Source organism: Pan troglodytes, chromosome 3, assembly GCF_028858775.2.
Source record: "Pan troglodytes isolate AG18354 chromosome 3, NHGRI_mPanTro3-v2.0_pri, whole genome shotgun sequence".
NCBI lineage: Eukaryota > Metazoa > Chordata > Mammalia > Primates > Hominidae > Pan > Pan troglodytes.
In genome coordinates, this window is record NC_072401.2 from 94,841,514 (window position 1) to 94,866,576 (window position 25,063).

The 25,063-nt window shown below is 34.1% G+C and overlaps 1 protein-coding gene across 3 annotated transcripts in view; it reads left to right on the forward strand.

Annotated features, from left to right (window-relative positions):
- The window catches only part of GRID2 (glutamate ionotropic receptor delta type subunit 2), a 1,611,884-nt gene that overhangs the window by 1,281,748 nt on the left and 305,073 nt on the right, over positions 1 to 25,063 (forward strand). For all 3 annotated transcript variants that reach the window (XM_054682694.2, XM_054682695.2, NM_001164703.1), the window contains 1 exon segment: positions 15,573 to 15,885. In XM_054682694.2, the coding sequence (XP_054538669.1) occupies positions 15,573 to 15,885 (313 nt within the window).

Genomic DNA, 25,063 nt, shown 5'->3' on the forward strand with positions numbered 1-25,063 from the left:
GGCAAGAACACCTAAGATTCCCACAGTCTAGAGAAGGAGGAAGAGCTGGCAAGGACAAAGGCCAGAGGAAATGGCCTCCTTGTGCAGGGAGAGCCCACCACCCACTGGGATCAGGAGAAGGTCCTGTTATGAGGAGCAACGCTTGTGAATGAAGAAGCGTTCTCAGCTGGGTGCCTGAAAGCCATCAAAAATGTTCCATGATCACACAAAAGAGTCTTACATATTTTCATTACTGCAAACCAGCCTTGAAAATATATGTATGGGCCAAGAAGACTTTGCCCACCGAAGAAGAACCTCCCTGCTACAACACACCTGCCAGTGACTGCCCAGTGATAAATGCTTGCAGGCCTTGTGAAATGAGGAGATAGCTTTGCAAAGGGGAACAGAGTAAAATACGTAAAAAGAAGGGAAGCCCTTATAGAGACTTTAAATTGGACAGTGGCTAAGACTTTCATTCTTACGTGAGATTAAACAAGTAATAATAGACAGATTGAGTTTCCCAGAGTATGTCAGCTGTACACAGGCAGGAAGTTAAAAAAAATACATGTGGTCATAAGAATACATGTTTGCACGTCTGAATGGTAAGTGTTCAAAATCCACTGGATATGCATATAGGATGAAACTAAAATATAGATGTGGGAGATCATACAACCTGTTTGTATATAAGTACAAGAGGAAAACATGGCCAAAAATATTTGTTGTTGATAAGGAAGGATTTTAACACTAACGAAGGAAAAGGATAAAGAGAGATCTGTGAAAGGAAATAAATTATGTAGATGCAAATGACTTAGTGAATGGCTGTAGGAGCAATTTTCTAAATTTGCAGGTGATATTTAATTGGCAGACATTGCAAACAGCAAGGAGCAATTCAATCAGATAAAGAACTTGAATCATTAAGTACTTGGCCTAATAGATGGCAAGCGCAGATAAGTGGTGAATAATAAGTCTGGAATCAAAACTAAAGAACAGAGAGTGAACATTTGCCAAAGGGAATGATACCATCCAGGAATGGCTCTTAGATTTAAGGAGAACTTATAGACAAGGACAAACAAAACTTCAGTAAAATATTACAAATAAAAAGATTTGGTGGGTTACAGCTTATCCAGCTGAAGCTATGATGAGAAAATCTGACAACTTAAGGATAGATAAATCCTGAAATCCACGGTTGGCTATTGAAATTCCATTTGTTACCTAGAATTTCATCTATCCCTGATCATGGTTTGGAGATAAAATTAATGAGTAAGATAACATCCAAGCATATAAGAGGTTACAGATTTGGGTGAGGATACTATAAATAACTTTTAAAGGGCATTTCGGATATGAAATTCTCTATGTTCTATGGGCATAATTGTGAGGTATTGTGTTTAGATTGCTTGGTTATTTTTATTTAACATGCCAGTTCTAGTCTACGTTAGTCTGGAAATTATAAACATAGAGAAATATGCTACAAGTAAAAGAGAATAATAAAAATTTATTATAGCCTAGAAAGGTAGTTGATGCAATATGGAATATATTTCCTCTTTCTCTGTTTTTGCAATGGTGAATACTTTACTAAATGAAAAGGTTAATTTTAATATTAAAGAGAAATAGAAACATCCTTTAGTACAACATTAAAACCACAAATGGAACCTTTAAATATTCACTCACTCTAGCAATCAATGTTCCAACCTCATTTAAAGGATTTTTTTTTAACTTGACATACAAATATTCAGAATGAATATTTGGAAGCAGAGCCACGAGCCATACCTTGAAAGATAACTGCGGACTTACTCTTGCCTGCCATTTGGATACTTCAGATTTCAGTTGTTCTTAGTCTCAATGATCCTGAGTTTTCTTTTTGTAATTTGGTAATTTTGTAATGGCAGGCTTTAAAATGAGTAAAGGTTTTCTTAACTAAGAACAAAAAAAATCCGGAGACCTAACAAGGCTCAGCTGTGTCCAGGTAGGAGGTGACTGCAGTTTGGCTTCAGAGGCTCCCTCTAGCAGTGTGAGGACATCTGAGTGTCTCTCCTACTCATTTTATATTTCATTTGATACTGCACAGAATCACTAGGAGAACAGCCAGAATTGATTTACCTCTCATAGAGACAAACTGTTTCTGGGAGCTAGTTATCTTCTTATTAACAAAGAGCTTACATTCCCCTCCCCTGCAGAGCTCCTAAAACATCTATAATAGCTACATTAAGTGAATTCTACAATGATTGAAAATTTTACTGTAATGAAGATAAAAATTGACTCAATTCTAGTTCCTTTATCCTTGATTTGCATTTGATTGAAATGTGTATTTGCAGTTTGGGCATTTCAGTCAGCGATTGCTTCTGTATTCTTTGCCCATAAGCAGCCTTCAGATGGCCTCTTAGAAAATTGAAGAAGTCTCTACATGACTGGAAAACTCTTTCTGATGGTCTGTTTCTTCAAAGATATAGCATTACCTCTTGGGAATTATAGAAACAATATATTTTTAAGCCTCTTCTAATGCTACTGTGATTTATAACTGGTAACTTTTCCCCCCACTTAGCATTCAATAAGCATTTATTGGGGCCTAATGTGTAGGTGGAATTTTGGAGAATACATAAAGTATAGAACACAGAGTTCTTGTTCTTCAAGAGCTAAGCAGCTCTATAGAGAAGAGAGAGACAGAACGACAGAGACAGAGACAGAGAGAGAGAGAGAAGAGATCAACACATATCCACCACTTGCTTTACTATCTATACTTCAACTTTTGGTGGACTCATCCCATCTTATGGATTCAATTATCATCTATAAGTAGACCACTTCCCCAATTGTTTCTTTAACCCAGACCTCTCACCTGAACTACAGGCTTTTATTTCTCACAATGCCTTCGGCATTTTCCATTTCTAATGGGTACCTCAAACATTAAGTGTTCAAAACTGAATTTCTGATTTCACCCCTTTCCCCCATCCTTGTCTGTTGTAGTGTATAGCAACTCCAATTTTCAAGTTACTCAGTGCAAAACCTTTGAGTTGTCCTTGAATTCTCTTCTCTCTGTCACGCCTTATATACAATGCATCAGCAAATTTGTCTGGCTGTAAATCTGAAATATACCATAAATATAAATACGATCACTTCTCACCACTCGAAAGCCACTATTTTTCTCTCTTTAGGACTATTTCAATGGCCCTTTAACTGCTCACCAAGCTACTGCTCTTTTTCCTATTTCTGTTAAAAAATCTATTTTTAACAGAGCAGCCAAAGTGATTGTTTTAAAATGTCAGATCGTATTACACTCTCCCTATAACCCTCCAATAGTTTTCCTTCAACTCTAATTTAAATAATTCCCTATAATGCCTTATATGTTCAATTATATACATATACACTTACCACCATGTCTGTGAAATCTCTTTCTCCTACTTCCCTAGTATGAGTATTGCTTAGGTATAAATCAGAACTCAGAAAAATAAGAGTAAGAATTAAAAAGGACATATGTGCTGAAAAAAATAGAGCAATGAATAAATACTGGGGAAGTAATTAGAAGGAAGAGATTATACAGAAACCATAAGGCAAAAAGTTAATCAAATTTATCAAGCATATTATAGGGGACATGGCCAACTCCACAATTTGTTCACCTATAATCTCAGGCAAGCTATTTACCTTGTCTGAGTCTTAGATTTGGCCTCAGCGAAAGGAAAGTGGTGATACATCATGAGCAGGGTTGCAGCACAGCTGGCATAAATGGAGGTTTATCCCACACATGTGGGCTGAAAATATTAGAACCCAAGCTACCAAGGTCAGAGTGCCTGGTTAAGAGCTTCATATGGAAAAAAAACCTTTAAGTCAATGACAAAATGGGAGAGACTTTTTTTTTTCAGGCAGTATATAGCCAAGAATCTATTCCTTGAATGCTGGAATTGAAGGTTATATAAAAGCACTTATTACTACCAAATTGCAAAGAACAAGCAGAGCAAGTAAGTTGAGAGAGAGAGAGAGAGAGATCTTTCTTGGAGAACATTTTTGGAAAATGACTGTGGGCAAAGCAATGTGAAAATATTTACGGAGACAGAAGACTACGAAGATAAAATACCTATATCAAGAAGTTTATATTGAAATTGAGAATATAAAACAGATATTATGGGATAAGTCCCATAGGAGAGATACAGAAAAACAGAGAAATGAAGGATAACTGTAAACTCTAGGGAGGCAATGTCACAAACTCAGGTGAAAATACATTAGAAAAGGAAAACTAGGTATTTTTCAGTATATATAATCAGGCTGGAAGATAAAAGCTGGTTCAGAGACTAGTGAAAACAAATCAGGCTGGAAGATAAAAGCTGGTTCAGAGACTAGTGAAAACTAAATTGTTCCTATAAGGACTTTAAAGGGAGATCAGCATGTGAGTTGACTTGGAGGCCTGCTAAAGAGGGAGCTAGGTGAAGAAATAGCACGTGGTTTCTGAGAAACAGTGTAGCAATAAGACTTATCACACATAAACTAAACTAATCATGATGTTTTTGTCACTATTGTGCTGTCAGAGAAAAAAATCTATTGAAATAATGAAACATACTAATTTTGAGAAACATCAGTGTGGCAAAACCCAAGAAACACTTTTCAAATGAATATACTCAAATTGCAAGATCAAACATCTATTAATTATAATAGGTAAGAAAAAGGAAACATTCAAAAAAGTCCTTCAAAGCGAAAATATGTAAATTAGAGTAACTTCATAATCAATAAACACTTATTGAGCATCTATTCATGTGCTATCACTGTGTTAAAAATACAAAAGTGACAAAAATAATTATTGCTCAAAATTCTGTGCAGTATTTAGAAAGATTGGGTAGGGATAAACGTGTGTTTCTCTAAGATTACATTACATTATGATAAGGTTTATGGAAAAAATGTACATACCTGTGTATATGTAAAAATAGAAAAGAGTCTAAAAGAACTTTTTCAATCTCAAAACAGTGTTTACATATGAGGAAATGTAGTGATGACTGTTAATTGTTTATAAATATCTGTTCTCTCCTTTCTTAGTAATACAGCTCCTGAATCATAACAGCCAGATACAGACTTCCCACAATATGAATTTCCCAGTTTCTCTCCTTAGCTAGTGTGGTCGTGTGACTAAATTGTAGCCAATGATATTTAAGCAGAAATATCATGTGATGCCTCTGAGAAATGTTCTTGAAGGAAGGATTTTTATTCTTATTCTTATCTTCCTCCTTTCTTCTGGCTGGAATGTTAGTAGGATGACTTGTGTTCAAGCAGCCCTCTAAAGACATGAATTGGAAGCTATGTACTGAGGAGCACAGAGCAACAAGAGAAAATAAGTAAAATAAGTTTGGTTCTTAACTCTGGAAGCGTGATAAACCTGGGACAGTCAGCCAGGGAACTTCTTCCATGTTATTTTTAAGCCAGTGATATTTTGGGCGTTTCTTTTACCTGCAGGAAGAAAATAGGCTGATTTTATATAATTTGACCCTTTAAAAACTAGAATATATTCATACATAGTTTTTACAGTTCAGTGTTTAAACTTATTTATTTTTCATCTTAGTTTTGCTTCCCTATGTTTTATAAATGGTAAACTTATTAGCCATTCTGTGGTATATAAAAGTTTCACTTTTATGTTTTGTTTTTATATTGGCCCAACTTCCATGTTCAGCTAAATACACTAACATAACTTAAATTACTGCATTTCATTGGGAATCCAAGTTAGAAAATTCCTTTTCCCACATTTTTAATACCTAAAACTTGGGAAATGAATAACATTATAAGTACGTGAAAATAATATTCACTGACTTATCATGTGTAAGCCCTGTCGAAATATTTGTTTTCTACTGAGCTTGGAAGATATTTTAAAATTATTCCATTAAAGAAATTTTTAAAATTTTTGAAATATCTATTTACTTAACATGTTGAAGAAAACATAAGCATCTACCTTGACCTTCCACTTTTTAGATCTCATATGATATGACAAATAAATAGAAAATTAGAGGAAATTTTACCAACAGTACTCTAAATTAAGTAAGGGTACCCTCCATGAACCAGGAATTGGCAGATTTCAAAAAAGCACACTCCTAAGAAAGTGCTGTTTTTCACGTGACCCTGACAAAATCCATTAATTGTCCTAATTTGGAAGGGTACAAACTGCAGAAAAGAGCAGGGTATGAGCTCAGCAGGAAGCATAATATTTCATTGCCAAGTTGCTGTTGTGGCTCAGTAGCAGCACTTCTGTTATCTTCTGCATGGCTCCTCACTCTTCAGCAAGCAAATTAGGACTCATTCACATGGTGATGCAGGGTTCCTGGCACAGCAAGATAGATGGCAAGCCATTGTGCCAGCCCTCCAATGCTCTGTTTGTATCACATTGCTTTTCTCCCGTTGATCAAAGCAAGTTCCTGGCTAATCCCAGAGTTAAAGGATAGGGAAATAGACTGCACCAATTGTTGGAAGAGCTGAACAGTACATTGCAAAGGGGCAGGAATACCAGAATAGGAAGAACTTTGTGGCTATCTTATGTAATCTGCCGTGCTGATCAGTTAGACTAATAAACCAAGAGAAAAAATGAAGGATAATAAATTCAAATACCTAATAGAGATCAGGCTGTTAAGGTATAAAAGTAAAGTTGGGTATAGTACCTATGCACACAATGTGCTTGAATTGTGAGAGCTAAAGTGAATTGAAGATCTCATGAACTTTCCAAGGGGGCACTGTCTCTCAAATTCAACAAGTTGCTTGAAACAGACTCCAACAATTTTCACATGAAATTGTAAGTTTGAATTTCTATGTAGACTCTACTAATTTTGAATTCTGGCTGAAGTATTTTAAAACTGTGGTTGAACATAACCACATCTGTAAGTTACTTATGAATCATGGACCATCAACAGGTGAGTTTTGATAGAGAAGACTGAAAGGATAACATTTTACAACTTTATTAAATATAATATAAATAGTACAATTAATATATATTTTATATAAATTTGTGTCCTATAGACAGTGAAGACCCATAGGTTAATTACAAAAATTGATAATACATCATGTGCCCCCAACTCCAAAATTTATATACAACATAAGTAATACCTAACAAATTACCAGATTAAAATACAATAAAATTAAGATGAATAACATTTTAAACAAAGACAAAATCTCAAACCACTTGGAAGTAAAAACAGCAAATGAGCAAAAACTCTCACACACTGTTCCTAGAGCAAAGAGGAAATAAAAACTAAAAGTATACACTATTTAGAAAATAATGATAACAAAAGCACTACATGTAAATTGTTTTTAAAACTTTGCTTACAGAAACGTGTTCATCTTTAAACTCTACTTAATTACTAAATTAAAATAATGAATCAAGCCTTCAACTCAATAAACAAAATATGAAGCCATTAAAGCTTGAGTTAAAATGCATTAAAATCTGTATTTTAGAATTCATAAATCAATAGGGTTAATTGAAGGGAAAAAACAGTTCTTTGAAAAGATATAAAACAAAAACAAGCCTTGGGCATGTCTGGTTTTGGAAAATGAAATGCATAAATAAAAGTATCAAAAAAATGTGTACACCACAATTAAGAAAAATTTTCACAAGCATGATGGAACAGTAAGTACAACTTTATCCTAATTATTTGAAAGAAACGTATGACATGAATTATTATCAAGGAAAACATCCCATCATTAAAATTGACCCAAGAAGAAATAGAAGACAATTAAATATATGTCCAATATGACAAAAAATGTAATTTGTTTACAAACAAACTAATAATGTTATCTCCTGCCTGTTTTCTTAATTTCAGGAAAGAGTAGGCCAAATGATTAAGACATTTCATAAAAGTTACCCAATTAATTCTGAAGAGCTAGAGTAATTCCCAAAAGAATGGCTGAAAATGAAATCACATACAAAAAAAGAAAAAACATTCAATATCACTTTAGTAGTGGTAATAAAAATACTTATTAAGTGATAATTGAATTCTTTTACAAAATTCTTTTGGATATGAATATCCAAAAATCTTAAATGTCCTTTCATATTTAATCCATCAGCATATTAGAATATAGTAAAGTATTACCAAACAGGGTTTATTACAGAATGAGCTTCATTCAACCAAAAGATAACAGGAGAATCTTTGGCAAAATATCTAATAGTAAGCAAAGTTGGAGACATGGATTAGATAATAATATTAAATCATCATGTGTTCTAAAAATGAAAGAATGGTATTAAAAAATCAAAGGAAAGGGGGAAAGTAGGGGAAAATAGGATATCATAATGCACTTTAGGGAATAAGTGGAAGTAACAGATTTTATTTAAAATTTTCAAAACGTTAACTGGAAAAAAAGGAGTAAAGGCATAATAAAATTTTTAAATATTGAGGTTAAAAACTATAATAAAAGTGCAAATCTTTCTAGATAGTAAAAGAAAAACATACCAAAGAAAACATGCTACATAGAAAAACACAGTAAATATAACAAAATCTACACAATAATAAATAACATAAAGAATAGATTAAATAAGATACATTTTTGGGATATGGATCAAACACTACACCCTCATAATATGCCATTTTCTCAAGCATACATGGAACATTGACAAAAGTCAATCATATATTGATTGGCCTCAAAGAAAACACTATTAAGTTCCATTTAAGTACTTTATTACAAATAGTGTTCCCTCATCAAAATACAATAAAACTAGAAATTTAGAAGAATAGTAAGAGAAGGCTTTTCACCTGAAATTAAGAAATCATCATGTTAAACAACTGTAGAAAAGAGAAAAAGAAACAAAAATTATCTTTAAAATTAGTGGTAATAAAAATACTATATATCAGAATCTGTAAAGGATACTTAAAGGCGTAATTAGTAGTCTTGGCCCTCCCCTCCCCTTCCCTTCCCTTCCCTTCCCTTCCCTTCCCTTCCCTTCCCCTTCCCTTCCTTCTTGTCTTCTTTCCTTCCTTCTTCTCCATCTCCCTCCTATTTTTCCTCCTTCCCTTTTTCTTCCACCCTTTCTTCCTTCCTTTAGCATTTCTTCAATCCTTACTTTCTCCCAAGCAAACCTGGAATCTTTACATTGTAATATTATTTAAAGGCCAAATAAAATCAAATAATATTTAAGAAAACTATCAAGAAATTTCAAATATTTACAAAAATTTATTCTCTTGAAGAGCAAGAGAAGGAAACAGTTTAGTAAGTTAGATAGACAGAAGTAGACCTAGTACTTGTGAAATGTGTGCCAAAACTCTTCAGTAACTATTTTCCTTCTGCTTTCTGTAGAAAATATTTAAAGTTGAAATGAAAGCATTTCCTGAAGTGATACATGAATTACTACAAGCAATATGTACAAAACATGAAAAACAGAGGTGATATTTAGTTTGGAATTGTCATATTCAAAATCAGAAATAAAATTTTCATTCTGATAGAGCAGTGAGTTTGATTTTATTCTCAGATTAAATTACAGAATGGATTATTAATCAGATGTGTTTTAGATGATTAAAATAGCAGTTCATGTTTTTGATAGCATTAGCTATTCAGGATCAAATGAATATCTGATTAAATATGTATTTTGAGTTCAATAATGCCTTTTACAAAGCACTTTAAACCCTATAGACAAACGTGGCTTGATGGCAGTGTAGTAAGGAATATTTATAGGTGATTGAAAAGCTATATCTAAAGTGTTAACTAGTGAGCTATCATCAAAGTGCATAGAACTTTAGAGGCATATTGCCATACTTTGAACTTGCCAATGTATGTTTCATCAATACTCTACTAGTAATGTGAATGAAGAATTAAAGGCTTGCTCCTCAACTTCTGAATGGCTCAAACCTGGTAAAATAAAGTTGACATAATGAATGAGAAGTATAGATTACAGTAGATGTGAAAAATACAAAAGAACCAAAGAATGAAATTAAAGAGACAAATATAAAATCTAACATTTGCTTCAATTGCATAAGACTATGTGGGCTATTAGTTTGATAGTGTTTATTTTAAAAATATTTTTAAAATTTTATTTGACCTTAAATTTAGCACAAGGCAGTATTAAAAATCACCTAATAAAAATGATACAGCCTCCAATTTTATTTAAAAAGTATATAATTTATATCAATTAAGGAAACTGATTATTTAGACTGTGTTCACAGGAGAATGACAAGTATTTTGAGGGACAGAAAATCATATCTTTGGAAAAAGTTTGAAAGCTTGTCATAGGGCAGATCTATTTAGATTGATAACATAATGTATGGATGACAAAACTAAAACATCTAATAAAGAGTACAGGGAAGCAGGTATTGATTCATTATAAAATCAAAGTTTTATAATAATTAGAATATTTCAAATGCAAAATTTTCATCTTAGAAAAAGCAACTGGACTTGGTGTAATGTTAAAATAATGCATGTGAAACACATGACACTTGGTATATAGTAAGCACTAACTAAATGCATGCTATTAATCTTACCAATATAATGTTCTTAGCATTATATTCAAGAATAAATTAGATCTTTAGTTGTTACATATAATCATTTATTTTAGATTAAATTTAGAGTAAATGTATTTCAATTTCTCTAAGCTTCTAAGATACAGTGATTATATTGCTTATTAGTCATGCTCCATTGTATCATCCATCCATCTCCTTCTCATGACTTGAGAGAATGCAAATCTTGTATCTTCTCTCAAGGAAAATATTATGACTATATAATTAAAATAATTTTAAAAATGTATTTATATTCCAGTTTTAGTGCTAGTCCTAATCAAAATTTAAATAATCATTTTACATTAAATATTTGACATATAATATTTTGTAATATATTGAATTTTCTATAGTAGATGCCTAATTATCTTAGCTATTTGCAAATAATGTAAGTGTAAATATACTGATAAATCAAGAACCTTATTTTAATTATTGACATAATTATTCAGGATATTAATCTTTTATCATTGCTATAAAACAGTCAATTTTCATATTGCCATTTTCTTTTTATTATTTAAATACCTCTCTCTGTTGGGAATGCAGACAAAAAGATGGAAGAGATTTATAATAATTAGGTAATATAAGTTTAGTAGGGGCTCCATCTTTATTTATTCATATATTCATAGCAAGTATTTATTGACCATGAATTCTATGCCAGAAAATGTGATATGTAATTTTTTTAAAAGTCACAATCCTTGTTTTCATGGAGCTTATGGCCTAGTGGAGGAGTCAAACATTATTGAAAAGATCATATAAACATATGTAAGATTACAGCTGTCATAGTGGCTAGGAAAGTGAGGGATGTAAACTTCTGATAGTGTAAACAAATTATTGTTCCAATCAAAGAGATAGTGGATAGCTTCCCTGCGAAAATGAAAATCAAGCTGACATATAGATATAAATGAGTGTTTACCTGAAGTTTCAGGAGGGTCAATCCAGACTGTGGGAGCAGCATGTACAAAGACCATGCATCAGGAAGAACTGCTGGAAGGGAAAATGGTACAGTATGAATATGTTGAAGCAGGTTGGGGATAGCCTACGTAAAGGTGTGTAGACCATGTTTTTAATCTTTCTCCTAAGAGCCATGCAAATTCATTGAAAATTTTTGAAGTGTGGCAGGAGACAGGATCAGATTTGCTCTATAGAAAGACTACTTTGGCTACAATAGGGAGACTGAAGAGGAAGAAAGGTAGATTTCAGGTAGTCTTACAAGGAGCTGGAGCCTAGGAAAACAATGAAAGCTGGAAATAGTAGAGAAATGAATGGATATTAGGATGCTCAGGAGGTAAAATCAATAGTGATAGATTTGATAGGGGGCATAGGCTGGAGAAGATAATGAAGCTAACAAGTTTTATGACTTATGTAAAAAGACACCATTCATTAAAGCAAGAGATGTTAGAAGAGGACTGGTTGAATATCATAAGTATGATATTGGCCATGTTAAATGTTAAATTTGAGGTATTTTTAAGTCATTTAGTAGAAATGTCAATTATGTAGTTGAATAAATCAGTCTGGACCCCAGAGCTCAGATACACATCTGGAAATAATACATTTGTAAATTGTGTGTAGATGGGGACAATAGCAGTAATGAACACAGACGGAATTGCCTAGGCAGAAGAGCTCAAATGAGAAAAGGATGTAGGCCCAAGTCCAGAGAACTGCTAACATGAGCTTGAAAAAGGAACTGAGAAAGAGGTGTATGTTATGTCATGAAATTCAAGGGAAAGTTGTGTTTGTGATGGAGGGAGAAATCATCAATGCTAAATGTCAAGAGACCTGATCAGATGAGCTTTGAAGTATATCCACTACGTTCAACAATACAATAATTAAGAAGTACTTTTTCCATGAGGAATAGGGTATCCAACAATATGGGGAAAAAAGAGTTTTCTCAGAGTGACTGGGATATATAAAAATGGAGAGAAAATGTGGTAATGTGGAGTAACCAGAGAGTAGAGGGAAGGGCTCAATCTCTTTGATTTCATTTTAACAAGAAACAAATAATCTTTTAATGGGAAATCTAGTTAATAGGATGATGTTGAATGCATGAGACAGGAACTTAAGTATCTGAAATAGAGAGAGATTGATACATTTAATGATGGAAGGTTAGCCTTAGGAAAGGGGACAGCTCCTGTATTGTGGAAGCAGATAAATAGAGTAGACTGGGTATGGGCTATAGGTTGAAACACAGAAATAAGTATGATTTTTAATCTCCCATCTTCTATGTTCTCTATATAATAACAGTAGGATTAAAGATGTGACAAGTCGTTGTAAAAAGTGGACAAGTGAGTTGACCAAATACATAAAAACCTAAGAAGGGTAAGAATAAATAATTCTCTTTGGTTATTTCTGGTTATGTTGTTTATTGATATTTAGGAAGTTTTAGAACTGTCTTTCTGAATTAGTGGTCCTTGGCCTTTTTTTTTTATTATACTTTAAGTTTTAGGGTACATGTGCACAATGTGCAGGTTAGTTACATATGTATACATGTGCCAAGTTGGTGTGCTGCACCCAGTAACTCGTCATTTAACATTAGATATATCTCCAAATGCTATCCCTCCCCCTCCCCCCACCCCACAACAGGCCCCGGTGTGTGATGTTCGCCTTCCTGTGTCCATGTGTTCTCATTGTTCAATTCCCACCTATGAGTGAGAACATGCGGTGTTTGGTTTTCTGTCCTTGCTTGGCCTTTTTTTAAATTTTGCTTCAGTGCAGCACCTCTAATATAAGAAAGGACTACCACATACTCATTATCCATTACAGTGTTCTGCTGTATCATTGATTCTGAAGGATGGAGTGAAGCACCTCTTTAGGAAGACTATACAAAACTCAGAGATGGGAAAGAGAGAGAGAGAGAGAGAGAGCGTATTTGTTAGAGAAAGTTCATTATATGATTCTGATATGCCTCCCAGAGGGAGGCTAGAAATTTCTCCTTGAAAATAGAATAGCCAAGTGTTGAAAATAGACCAGAATTTAGGAATTTGTTTATAGATATATGACAAGTAATTGTTAAATTTAATAAATAGTGTAGCACATACAAATAATCAGCTCCCTTTTCCTAAATAAAAAACTTTAGATATTTTTATTCTATTTTAAAAATTCACTTCGTGATATTTAAAAGTATCCATTATTAAAATCAGTAACCATTCCAATTTATAATCATTTAAAAGTAAAACATATAATTATTTATTAGAAAAATATTTATGAACATTTTATAAATATTATCAACATGTTGTCAGTAAATTTCTCCTCAGGTGGAATTTTCTGACTTTGGATGAGTCATTAAATGCTTTGGGTCACTAGTGATCAATTAGTAAATTACTGATCCATAGTACTTTAATGGCCTGAAAAAGTAAATGCATCTTCTGAGCACCTAATTGAATCTTAGAGAGTTATTTATTCATCATTAAAATCAAGATAAATGAGTCAGCTCACAATAATGAAACTGAACAGTTACATTCATTTCACAAATAGATTAAACTAAAGCTCAGAAAATACAGGACAAGGGAGTTAAACATCCAGGTTAGATTTTCCATCTGAAAAGACCCAATTCCCAATATCTTGCTATAAAAATTAAATGCATATATGAGTTTGAAAGCAATATTTTTCTGCAAGTTCATTTTCATATAGTGTTATTAAGTTTAATACCATTCAGTTAATAATTGTAGATCCATGGTACATATACTAATATGGTCTTGTTATAATGTAAATAGTACAGTTTAAACAGCAAAATTTCACACTGTTTTAATATAAAAAATTTCCTAGAACCAATTACCCTGAGTGCCTACTATATGGTTCATTTGGAAAATGAATGATAGCTGCAATATGGTAAAATGATTATGAGCACAGCCTTCGGAATAAGTAAAACATAGCTTTAATATCTGACTTCTGTACTTACTAACTGAGATCTGAACAAGTTACTTAAACTTCTAAGGTTTAGTTTCTCCACTTATGAAATGGAGAGGAAAACACATAATTCATAGTTCATTGTAAGGACTAAGTAAAAAAAAATACTTAAAAACTTAGCACAGGGCCTAGCAACAAATATATATGAACTCGGTACACACAGACATACAAACACATACCCACACTGCTTAACTTTAGCTAGAATATTTTTAAAAGCATTATTAGTTTGAGACTAGATTCATCCAAGTTGGTTTAGCATTCTACTAGGGATGTTACTTTTCATATCTTTCTTTGTTTTTGTTTCCAAAAGCTATAAACACAAGTTTTATCTTCTTTCCTGAAACAATTAAAAGGAAAATATGAGAAAATGTTCAAAAAATAATTTACTAGTGTTTGTGTTTGTCTGGAAGGGTCATCCTGCAGCTTTAATCACAGCTGAAGATCATTATTTCAAAAAAGACACATCTTTTAGATATTTAAATATGTATTATCATATTATGCAGTTTAAATGTGAAGTCATCTACCCTCTGCTTTACTGAGATTCTGTTACGTTTTAAATAAATAGTAAATGCTGTAGTTAAGAGTGCTATCACTGAGAATCTAAGAAGACACATTAGAAAGGGATTGTTACTCCAAGAAGAATTCTCTTTCCTTAATCATTAATTTTTCATTAAAATATTTCTGAAGTTTATACAATACAATCATAGTAGTGACCTTTGGCATATGACACCTTAGTGCTATAAAAACTCTAACAAATCTGTTTAGAGCCCAATAATATAAATTTCTATGAAGAGAAATATAAACCAATGGTAAAATGCCATGTTGAAGTTTCTAAATAGCCCACCTAGTAATTTACATGTTAAGAACATATTGAATATCTTGGGAACATGTTCCTAGAAAGGATTCTCCATTATAAGCTTTTCCTTTACTGTTAATGATTGCTTTGATAAAATGACCCACGAAAAAAGACAATTTTCTCCCTGTGTTATCTGTGTCTGAAATATTCTTCACTGATTTTACAATGTGCTGATAATATGAACAAGGTAATTTGTCTGACTCTGGTGGGGCAAGATTTTCAGTAAGAAATGCAAAATTCACACATAGCTCTTCTGTAAGAAGTCTTTGCAGTGTTTCAGTTTATATAAAAAGATTTATATTGCCTGAGGCATCTATTTTTTTTTCCTCGAGGCAAGCTGAAGTGGCACAAATGAAATTGTTTTTCACACTGTTAATGTATTCCTTTCTCTTTCAATTTCTCAGAGAGCCGACATAGGGATTTCTGCTTTAACCATCACTCCAGATCGTGAAAATGTGGTGGACTTTACAACACGTTACATGGACTACTCAGTGGGGGTACTACTTCGAAGGGCTGAAAAGACAGTGGATATGTTTGCCTGTCTTGCACCATTTGATCTCTCTCTATGGGCTTGCATTGCTGGCACAGTCCTTCTGGTGGGTCTACTGGTCTACCTCTTGAACTGGCTTAATCCCCCACGATTACAAATGGGATCAATGACGTCTACTACTCTCTACAACTCCATGTGGTTTGTGTATGGATCTTTTGTACAACAAGGTAAGGAGCAAAAGTACATTCTAGTATTTAAAAAAATAGAATGTGATGTTTCCAAAGCCATGTATTCAGTTAATAAGGTTCTGTATCTGACATCAATAAGTGTTCTAAAGGGTACTCACAGAAATGCTCAGAAAAGAACATTTGCTACTTCCTCCTAGTGGATCTCAGACACACCAAGTTTCCAGCAATAATGGTTCATTGTCTTTTGATGTAAGTTTAATTTCATCAACAAAGGCAAATGTGAATGTCAAAGGTAAAGCTCACAGAAAACATCAAAATCAGATTTTCCTCTCCAAACTCTGACTTTCTGAGAAATAGCCTTACAAGGATGAAATTACTTATTAACAGAGAAGGTACTATTTAATTATTTACATATGTAAGAAATGTTAGGACTTGTTCTTTGTTCAGAGACATTATTTCATGCATTAAAAATATTGACATTGAAAAGACTTTGGGTAATTTGAGACTGATGAGAAATTTTGTGTTTTATCTTTTACTTTGATATGTAATCTTTACTGGTGATTTAACTTACAATTTCACTATTTTCTAAAGAATGTCATTGCTCTGTTATTTAATATCCAATCTGCCCAACTCTTTAAACTTGTCCGATTAATTATTTGGCTCTCACTGTTTCAAAATAGAATAATATTTATTGCATTCCTTACTTGAGACTATTGCCTCATAGAGAATGAAATAGTAAGAAAATTGATAGTCTCTTGCAAGCTCTACACATATATTGAAGAGGAGGATGTTTGCTACAATGGAGACATTATACTTTTGTGCTAATATTTACAACTCTCAATAACATCTTTCTTTTCATTCCTATTTTCTGTTGGACCTTCCACTTAACTTCATTTTTCTATTCTAATTTAATCAAAGATTAGTCTAGAACCTTCATCTGACTTGCTAACTTCTAATCTAGCCCTTAAACCTTTTGTAAGCATGCTTTTCCCTCCACCTTTCCATATCCAGGGCTCTAAGCTTACCTGTTACTGTATATTTTTCACAGACACTTTTAGTTCATTCATTAATAATTAACTCAGTAAATATTTAATCCACACTATCTAAGTAGAACTTTGCGAAGCACTGAGTGTATGATGGTGAGCAAGAGGGTCTTTGCCATCATTGCGCCACAACAGAAGTCTAATGAGACACAAACATGTAAACACAGGATTACAATTGTGGGTAGAAAATTCTGTGGTAGGATAAGCATAGACTGTTAGGAGATCATAGGTGTAGAAGTGCTTAATATATGTTAATGTCACAGAGAAGGCTTTTTAAAGTAACACTTTATACAGAGAGACAGAGTTAACTATGGAAAGTGCTTCTTGAGGAAGTTGAATGGAGAAAAGGAGACATAAATGGTTAGGACGGAATTTCAGACCAAGAAGTGAGAGAGAAATTAAGATAGTCCAAGCAGAGAGGATCTAGTAAAGATGAGGCTGAAGCTACATTTGTTATTATAAGGAGTTTGAACTGATCCTTGAAATGATCAGATATTTAAAGATAGTAAATGGGAAAATACAGATTCAAATTTTACTCTAGAAACATTCTGGTTATAATGTGGAGAATAGATTGAAAAAAGGCAATGTGAAAAGTGAGACAAATTAGAAGACTATTACAATAACTGAGCAAAGAGTTGATGTGGCTTGCTCAAAGGTAAGGTAGCTTTGGGAGTCAAGAGGAGAGTATTGATGAAATGGAATCAACAGGCTTTGATTACCTATAGTGTGGTGTGGGGGTCAGTACTGAAGAAAAAAGGAGATAAAGTTTTATCCTAGGTTTTTGAATAGAAAATTATGTATATTGGATGTGGATCTCATTTACTGAAAAAATAAAACAGAAAAAACAGATATGACAGGAGAGATGATACATTCATTCTGCTGCACATTGAGTTTGAGCTATCCGTGAAACATCCAAAAGAGTATTACTAATGTGTGCTTAGTGGTTTGATATATTTGTCAGATGCACAGAAGAGGCATCTGGACTTAATATATATTTAGGAGATATTGGAATGTAGGAAATTTTGAAGACATGGGAGTTAATGAGATCACACAGAGTAGTTGCTCTTAATTGCAAACTCCTGATTGAGGACCACTGGCCCATACAAAGCCTAGGACAGAGCTCTAAGGAAAGGAATGGATAGAGGAGCACTCAGTGGTGCCTGATAAGGAGTGACTATAAATGCACAAGTGAAAATCAGAGCAGCTAGTAGTATACATTTGGTTGACTGTGTTAAACCTTTCAAAGAATCAAATGAAATTAAGGCTTGAAAGGTTTTTGTTGGATTTAACAATACATTTATTATTGAAGCAAAAAAGGCTTGTCTTTGCCCTATGATGTCTGAGGTTTCAGCTAGACAATTCAGAGGCCAGAGGCTAAAATCATCCAAAGGCTTGTTCATTTCACTCACATGTCTGGTAGTTGATGCAGTCTGTGGGCTAGTGGCCTCAGCTTTTTCTCCATTTGGGCCTCTCCATGAGGTCACTTTGCATGGGATAGTTTGACTTTCTCACAGCATGGTAGTTGCTTTCTCCACAGAGAGCATCCCAATTAAAGAAGAATTTTATGTTCCAGGTTGGGAGTCATAAACTTGTGTGATGGTGTGAATTCCTCTTGCAGAGAACATCCTGGATGTACTCACCTCATGGGTTTTTATGAGAATTTATTAAAGAATGGTTAAAATTGTGAAGTTCTTAGATATAACTTATATAAGTGTCACATAAGTGTTTACTAAATAAATAAAACAATGAATTAGACTCAGCGGCAGATAATTGACATATGTAAAAAAGGGATAACAAGACAAATGATTGTAGATCATTTTGATGTAGATAATGATTGAAATAGTAGATCATGGGGTACATGGAGAACTAGAAAGAGAAGGACCAAGAATGCGAATGTAAAGAAGAGTAAGAGTAGAAATTGATAGAGTAGGCCTGGCGTGGTGGCACATGCCATCACTTTGGGAGGCCGAGGCAGGCGGATCACCTGAGGTCAGGAGTTCGAGACCAGCCCGGCCAACATGGTGAAACACCATCTCTGCTAAAAATACAAAAAAATGCCAGGCATAGTGGTGGGCGCCTGTAATCCCAGCTACTCAGGAGGCTGAGGCTGGAGAATTGCTTGAACCCAGGAGGGGGAGGTTGCAGTGAGCCGAGATTGTGCCATTGCACTCCAGCTGGGATGACAAGAGTGAAACTCCATCTCAAAAAAAAAAAAAAAAAAAAAAAAAAGATAGAGTAGTTAGGAGAGAGTAGTAGAGGTCTCAATAAGATTACAGAAAAAGAGTGAAAACATAATTATAAATGAGTTTGGAGCCTGTATTTATAAAATAGGACATCTAAGCCTAATTTTTTTTGAAATGTAATAGAGGAGAACATGTTGTAGGTATGTGGATACAAATTCCAGATGTTAAGATTTGGTGAAGGACTTCAAAGCTGATCAAGGAACTGAGAGATGAAAGGGTTACGTGAGCCAGCTGTAATGATGGCTTGGATTAGACTGGAGAAAAAGAAATTGAGCCATGTGTCAAAGTTGTGAATAAATAAGGAAGGATGACAAGGATGTTGATAGATATGAGCATTGACCAGAAATAGGAGGTGACATACCTAGATATAATTAACCTCTGTTTTCATCTTACTTCTTCCAATTTATTCAATTTTTCAGTGCATGATTTCAACAACTGCCAATATGCTGATGACTCCCAGATCTACATCATCTATTCTTGAACTTCAGATTTGTATATTCAACTGTTACCTAGGCAACTCTCTGACTATACCAGAGGCACCATAAATTTGAACATGCCAAAAATGGAATTCATTTTAGAATTTGAACCTTCTTAGCCTCTCACATTCTCTATTCCAGCTGATCCAACACCAATCATTCAGACTCATGTTAGAAACTCTGAAAATAGTTTTCATTTCTTCCTCTTTCTCATCTTGTATATCCAACCATAATCAAGTCCTGTCAATTTTACCTACTAAATATTTCTAGAAGTGGAAATCTCTTCTTATCTAGAAAGATTAGCCTAGATTGTCACCTAGATTGAGGCTACCTCATTTTTCACCTGAACTATAGGAGTCTCATAAGTCTTTCTTCTTCCAGTGTTGTCTCCTGCAAATATACGATTCACATACTTGCATATATACCCAAGTTATCCATGCCATGGAAAGATAAACACATAATTCCCATTCTTCAGTTATTTTCTTGGCTTCCCAATGCCCACAGTTTAGAAGTCTGAGTTCTTCAGAGCATAAACAATATTCCATCACCTGGCTCCTGTCCAATGCTCAGTTCTCATCTCTTACCATTCGTGCCTCACATTTAATTGCCCAGTTACTCCAAACTTACGGTTTGACCATAAGACAAGACTCTTTCCTAACTCTTCACCTTTGTATCTGCTCTTTCCAATTCCTTGAGTGCCTTTGTTACCAACCTGATTAGACTCTACTCCCACTCTCTGTCTTTATACAGCAAGTTCCTATTCATCCTCTAATTTTTTTGCTTTTATTTCTCTACTTTCAAGAAGTCTTTCCTGGGATTGAGAACCATCTTCTATACTCCTCAACATGTATTTGTCATAGTACTTACCAACCATAGTGTAATTCCTTTTTTTAAACATGTCTCCACCTGAGTCCTTTGAATATAAGATAGTGTACTATTTAATCTGTGTAGTCTCTTTGCTTATAGTTAAGTGCCTTGTACATGTTAGGCATTTAATAAATTCATATTGATAAATTTAATGAATGGATGCTAAATACTTAACTAAATAAAGCATGGAGGTTAGCTGCAATATTTTGTTTATTAAATTATAGTCTCAAATAAAACACTAAAATTATCCACAAATGACTTAAAACTCACTAAACCAAAAAGAAATTTATCTGTAATGTCCCCACTGAGTTGTTGTAAGAAACTAAGAGGAGTTTATAAGTAAGGCATCCTCTTGGTTGAAGCCTCATTTGTGAAGATGTTGACATACTTATGAATTGGCTTTCTGAATTCTTCCTCCAAGTGACCAAATTTCAATAAGTTTTGGAGCACACCCAGGAAAAAAAGATAAATAGAATTACCCATATGGTTAGCATGCTTTTCTAGTTCTATAAACATGCAACAGATAACAAAAGTTATAAATATGTTAAATACCTTTCTATCCCACTGCTCCCTTAAATGAGTTGCACAGCCTGTAGGTTGATTGTACATTTATACAAATTTATAATGACAGATAATGCTGAATCGCATATGATTAGCTACTTCATCTTTGAAAAGCTGCTATTCTTCCACTTGCTAACAATGAAAAGGTGAATTCATTAAAAGATACTGAGAGCATCTTTATGCTCTGATTAAAAATAAATGAAGAAAAGGCTTATAAACCGTATGAAAAAGAGAATAAATCAATGACAGTGTCCATGTATAGGCAATTGACTTGGAACTGGTGATATTTCCAATAAAAATACAGTCTTTTAAGAGGAAGTACAGCTGTTATTTCAGAATTGCAGTCTTCATTGAGCCACTATACCAGATTGAATAGGGATAAAGAGGCATTTCATGTGTTATCAGACAGATTTCTAAAAAAAGAGTTCACGGACAGCTAAAAGCAGAAAAATGTTAAATATATGTGAGTTGTTTACTAATCCTGACATTTTAAAAAATCTGTAACTTCAAAGCATTCTGGAAAAATAGCTCAGGGAATCCAACTGTGCAAAAGCAGTATGGTCCATTATAGAGATAAACTCAGTACATCTGTTTGGCTGGAACATTAAGAGCTTGTGAATTAGGTTGTAAAATGCACGAATGAGAGACCAATTTTATACAAGTTTTGTTGTCATTTTATGTCCTCCGTTATCTCCATGTCTACATACATCTCCTTTCAATTAATATTCTTAAGTGAAACTGGATTTGATTTTTAGAAGTCTCTTATGTTTAGTTTATTGGCAGTGACTCTATCATCTGGTCTCCAGAGGACTTCAATGACTTTGCAAATGTAGTTGTATGTAATTTGCTTTCTGTTTACATGCAAAGGGAAATTTTAGAATTATCTTCAGATGTTTGTGTCTGATTATGGGAAATAGAAATATTTATAGTCATGTAAAATATTTGAAGCAACCACATATATGTTTATTTAGCAGCAAGCATTTATTAAGCACCAACAATGTGCCAGGAACATGAGTAGCAAAAGGAAAATAAGGAATAACTCTTAACTAGGGTTTAATAAATATTTCACGAGTATACTATGTGCCATGCCTGGCCTATGTGCTTTGAGTATGATGCTAAATAAGAAAAACAGTTCTTGCAGGAGTGTTCAACATCACGCCGATGGATCTTAACCAAATTGAGATCAAAATAAACCATTTCTGATGAGAGGAGCAGCCAGAATTATTGAAAAGAATAAAGAAGGAAAATTCCTTTGGTAGTTTTCTTAAAGATCAAATAGCTCCACAGATGCTAGTGATGAATAGAAAGGGAGCCTTTAGGAGTGTTAGAAATACTGAAAATAATTTGATGCTGTTGCACAAGAGTTAACATAAGAGACAACCCACTGATTTTGAAATCCCAAGACAATTTTTGGAAGAAAATAAAGAGTTCTTCCTACTGTCAGATGGATCACAGTATTATACAGAATCCAACTTTCTCATATCCACAAAAAGAAGAGTCAGACATTCTTTTCTATTGAATTAGGCAACAGAAGAGATTGTTGATGGGAGACCATCTCTTTAAAACTTTGCACAGAAGGATAACTCAAAAAGACATCAATTTTAATAGTGTAGATATCAAATATATGAAACTTACCAATGTCCTATTTACAAACTCTCAAAGGATTCAAGCCTTGGAATGCAGTAGCTAAAGCCATTTCTTTATATTGTTATCTAATATTTCACATTCAATTTGAATATAATAAAAATGACATTGACTAGCTCTGTTGTTTACTGACCCTAGTGAACAGAGGAAAAATGAGAGTAATTCCCCATGACAGGTTAACTCGACTACAAAGACAGGTTTTTTTCTACATTGTGTTCTTACAGGTATTAAATTAAAACAGCTCTCCATAATTTTTATTTAGGCTCAAACAACATCTCTGTTGTTGTTAATTATGATTGGCAGTCCTTAACAAAGGGACCAAAATGCATTCTGAGTGCTGTCACATCCACTTGAGAATTGCCCCATGCTGATTTAAAACATGACGAGGTGCCCATTTTCTTTCTTTTTATCGCACAATTCTTCACAAATAATAAAAAAAAAAGTTGAACTTTCATGCTGAAAGTGAATGTTCAAATTCTACCAATAGTGAAGAGTAATTTGTGTACTAGAAAACAGTGCCATGATTTTAAGCTGTGAATGCATTGGTTTACATTCCTAATGAACTGTGATGAACTCCTAAGCAATTATGCTATGAACTATATGCATACTATATGGCCCTGAAAATTATTTAGCTTGATACCGACTCCTCATGACGTGAGTCAGAAAATTCTTTCTCATGCTCAACTGGGCTTTTGAAGAGTTAAAAGAAATCAAAGAACATGAGGCAGAAATCATATTTCTACTTATAAAACAAGAACTAGTACAATCAACATCTTCTTTTTTTTTTATTATTATACTTTAAGTTTTAGGGTACATGTGCACATTGTGCAGGTTAGTTACATATGTATACATGTGCCATGCTGGTGCGCTGCACCCACCAACTCGTCATCCAGCATTAGGTATATCTTCCAATGCTATCCCTCCCCCCTCCCCCCTCCCCACCACAGTCCCCAGAGTATGATATTCCCCTTCCTGTGTCCATGTGATCTCATTGTTCAATTCCCACCTATGAGTGAGAATATGCGGTGTTTGGTTTTTTGTTCTTGCGATAGTTTACTGAGAATGATGGTTTCCAATTTCATCCATGTCCCTACAAAGGATATGAACTCATCATTTTTTATGGCTGCATAGTATTCCATGGTGTATATGTGCCACATTTTCTTAATCCAGTCTATCATTGTTGGACATTTGGGTTGGTTCCAAGTCTTTGCTATTGTGAATAATGCCGCAATAAACATACGTGTGCATGTGTCTTTATAGCAGCATGATTTATAGTCATTTGGGTATATACCCAGTAATGGGATGGCTGGGTCAAATGGTATTTCTAGTTCTAGATCCCTGAGGAATCGCCACACTGACTTCCACAATGGTTGAACTAGTTGACAGTCCCACCAACAGTGTAAAAGTGTTCCTATTTCTCCACATCCTCTCCAGCACCTGTTGTTTCCTGACTTTTGAATGATTGCCATTCTAACTGGTGTGAGATGATATCTCATAGTGGTTTTGATTTGCATTTCTCTGATGGCCAGTGATGGTGAGCATTTTTTCATGTGTTTTTTGGCTGCATAAATGTCTTCTTTTGAGAAGTGCCTGTTCATGTCCTTCGCCCACTTTTTGATGGGGTTGTTTGTTTTTTTCTTGTAAATTTGTTTGAGTTCACTGTAGATTCTGGATATTAGCCCTTTGTCAGATGAGTAGGTTGCGAAAATTTTCTCCCATGTTGTAGGTTGCCTATTCACTCTGATGGTAGTTTCTTTTGCTGTGCAGAAGCTCTTTCGTTTAATTAGATCCCATTTGTCAATTTTGGCTTTTGTTGCCATTGCTTTTGGTGTTTTGGACATGAAGTCCTTGCCCACGCCTATGTCCTGAATGGTAATGCCTAGGTTTTCTTCTAGGGTTTTTATGGTTTTAGGTCTAACGTTTAAATCTTTAATCCATCTTGAATTGATTTTTGTATAAGGTGTAAGGAAGGGATCCAGTTTCAGCTTTCTACATATGGCTAGCCAGTTTTCCCAGCACCATTTATTAAATAGGGAATCCTTTCCCCATTGCTTGTTTTTCTCAGGTTTGTCAAAGATCAGATAGTTGTAGGTAAGCGGCGTTATTTCTGAGGGCTCTGTTCTGTTCCATTGATCTATATTTCTGTTTTGGTACCAGTACCATGCTGTTTTGGTTACTGTAGCCTTGTAGTATAGTTTGAAGTCAGGTAGTGTGATGCCTCCAGCTTTGTTCTTTTGGCTTAGGATTGACTTGGCGATGCGGGCTCTCTTTTGGTTCCATATGAACTTTAAAGTAGTTTTTTCCAATTCTGTGAAGAAAGTCATTGGTAGCTTGATGGGGATGGCATTGAATCTGTAAATTACCTTGGGCAGTATGGCCATTT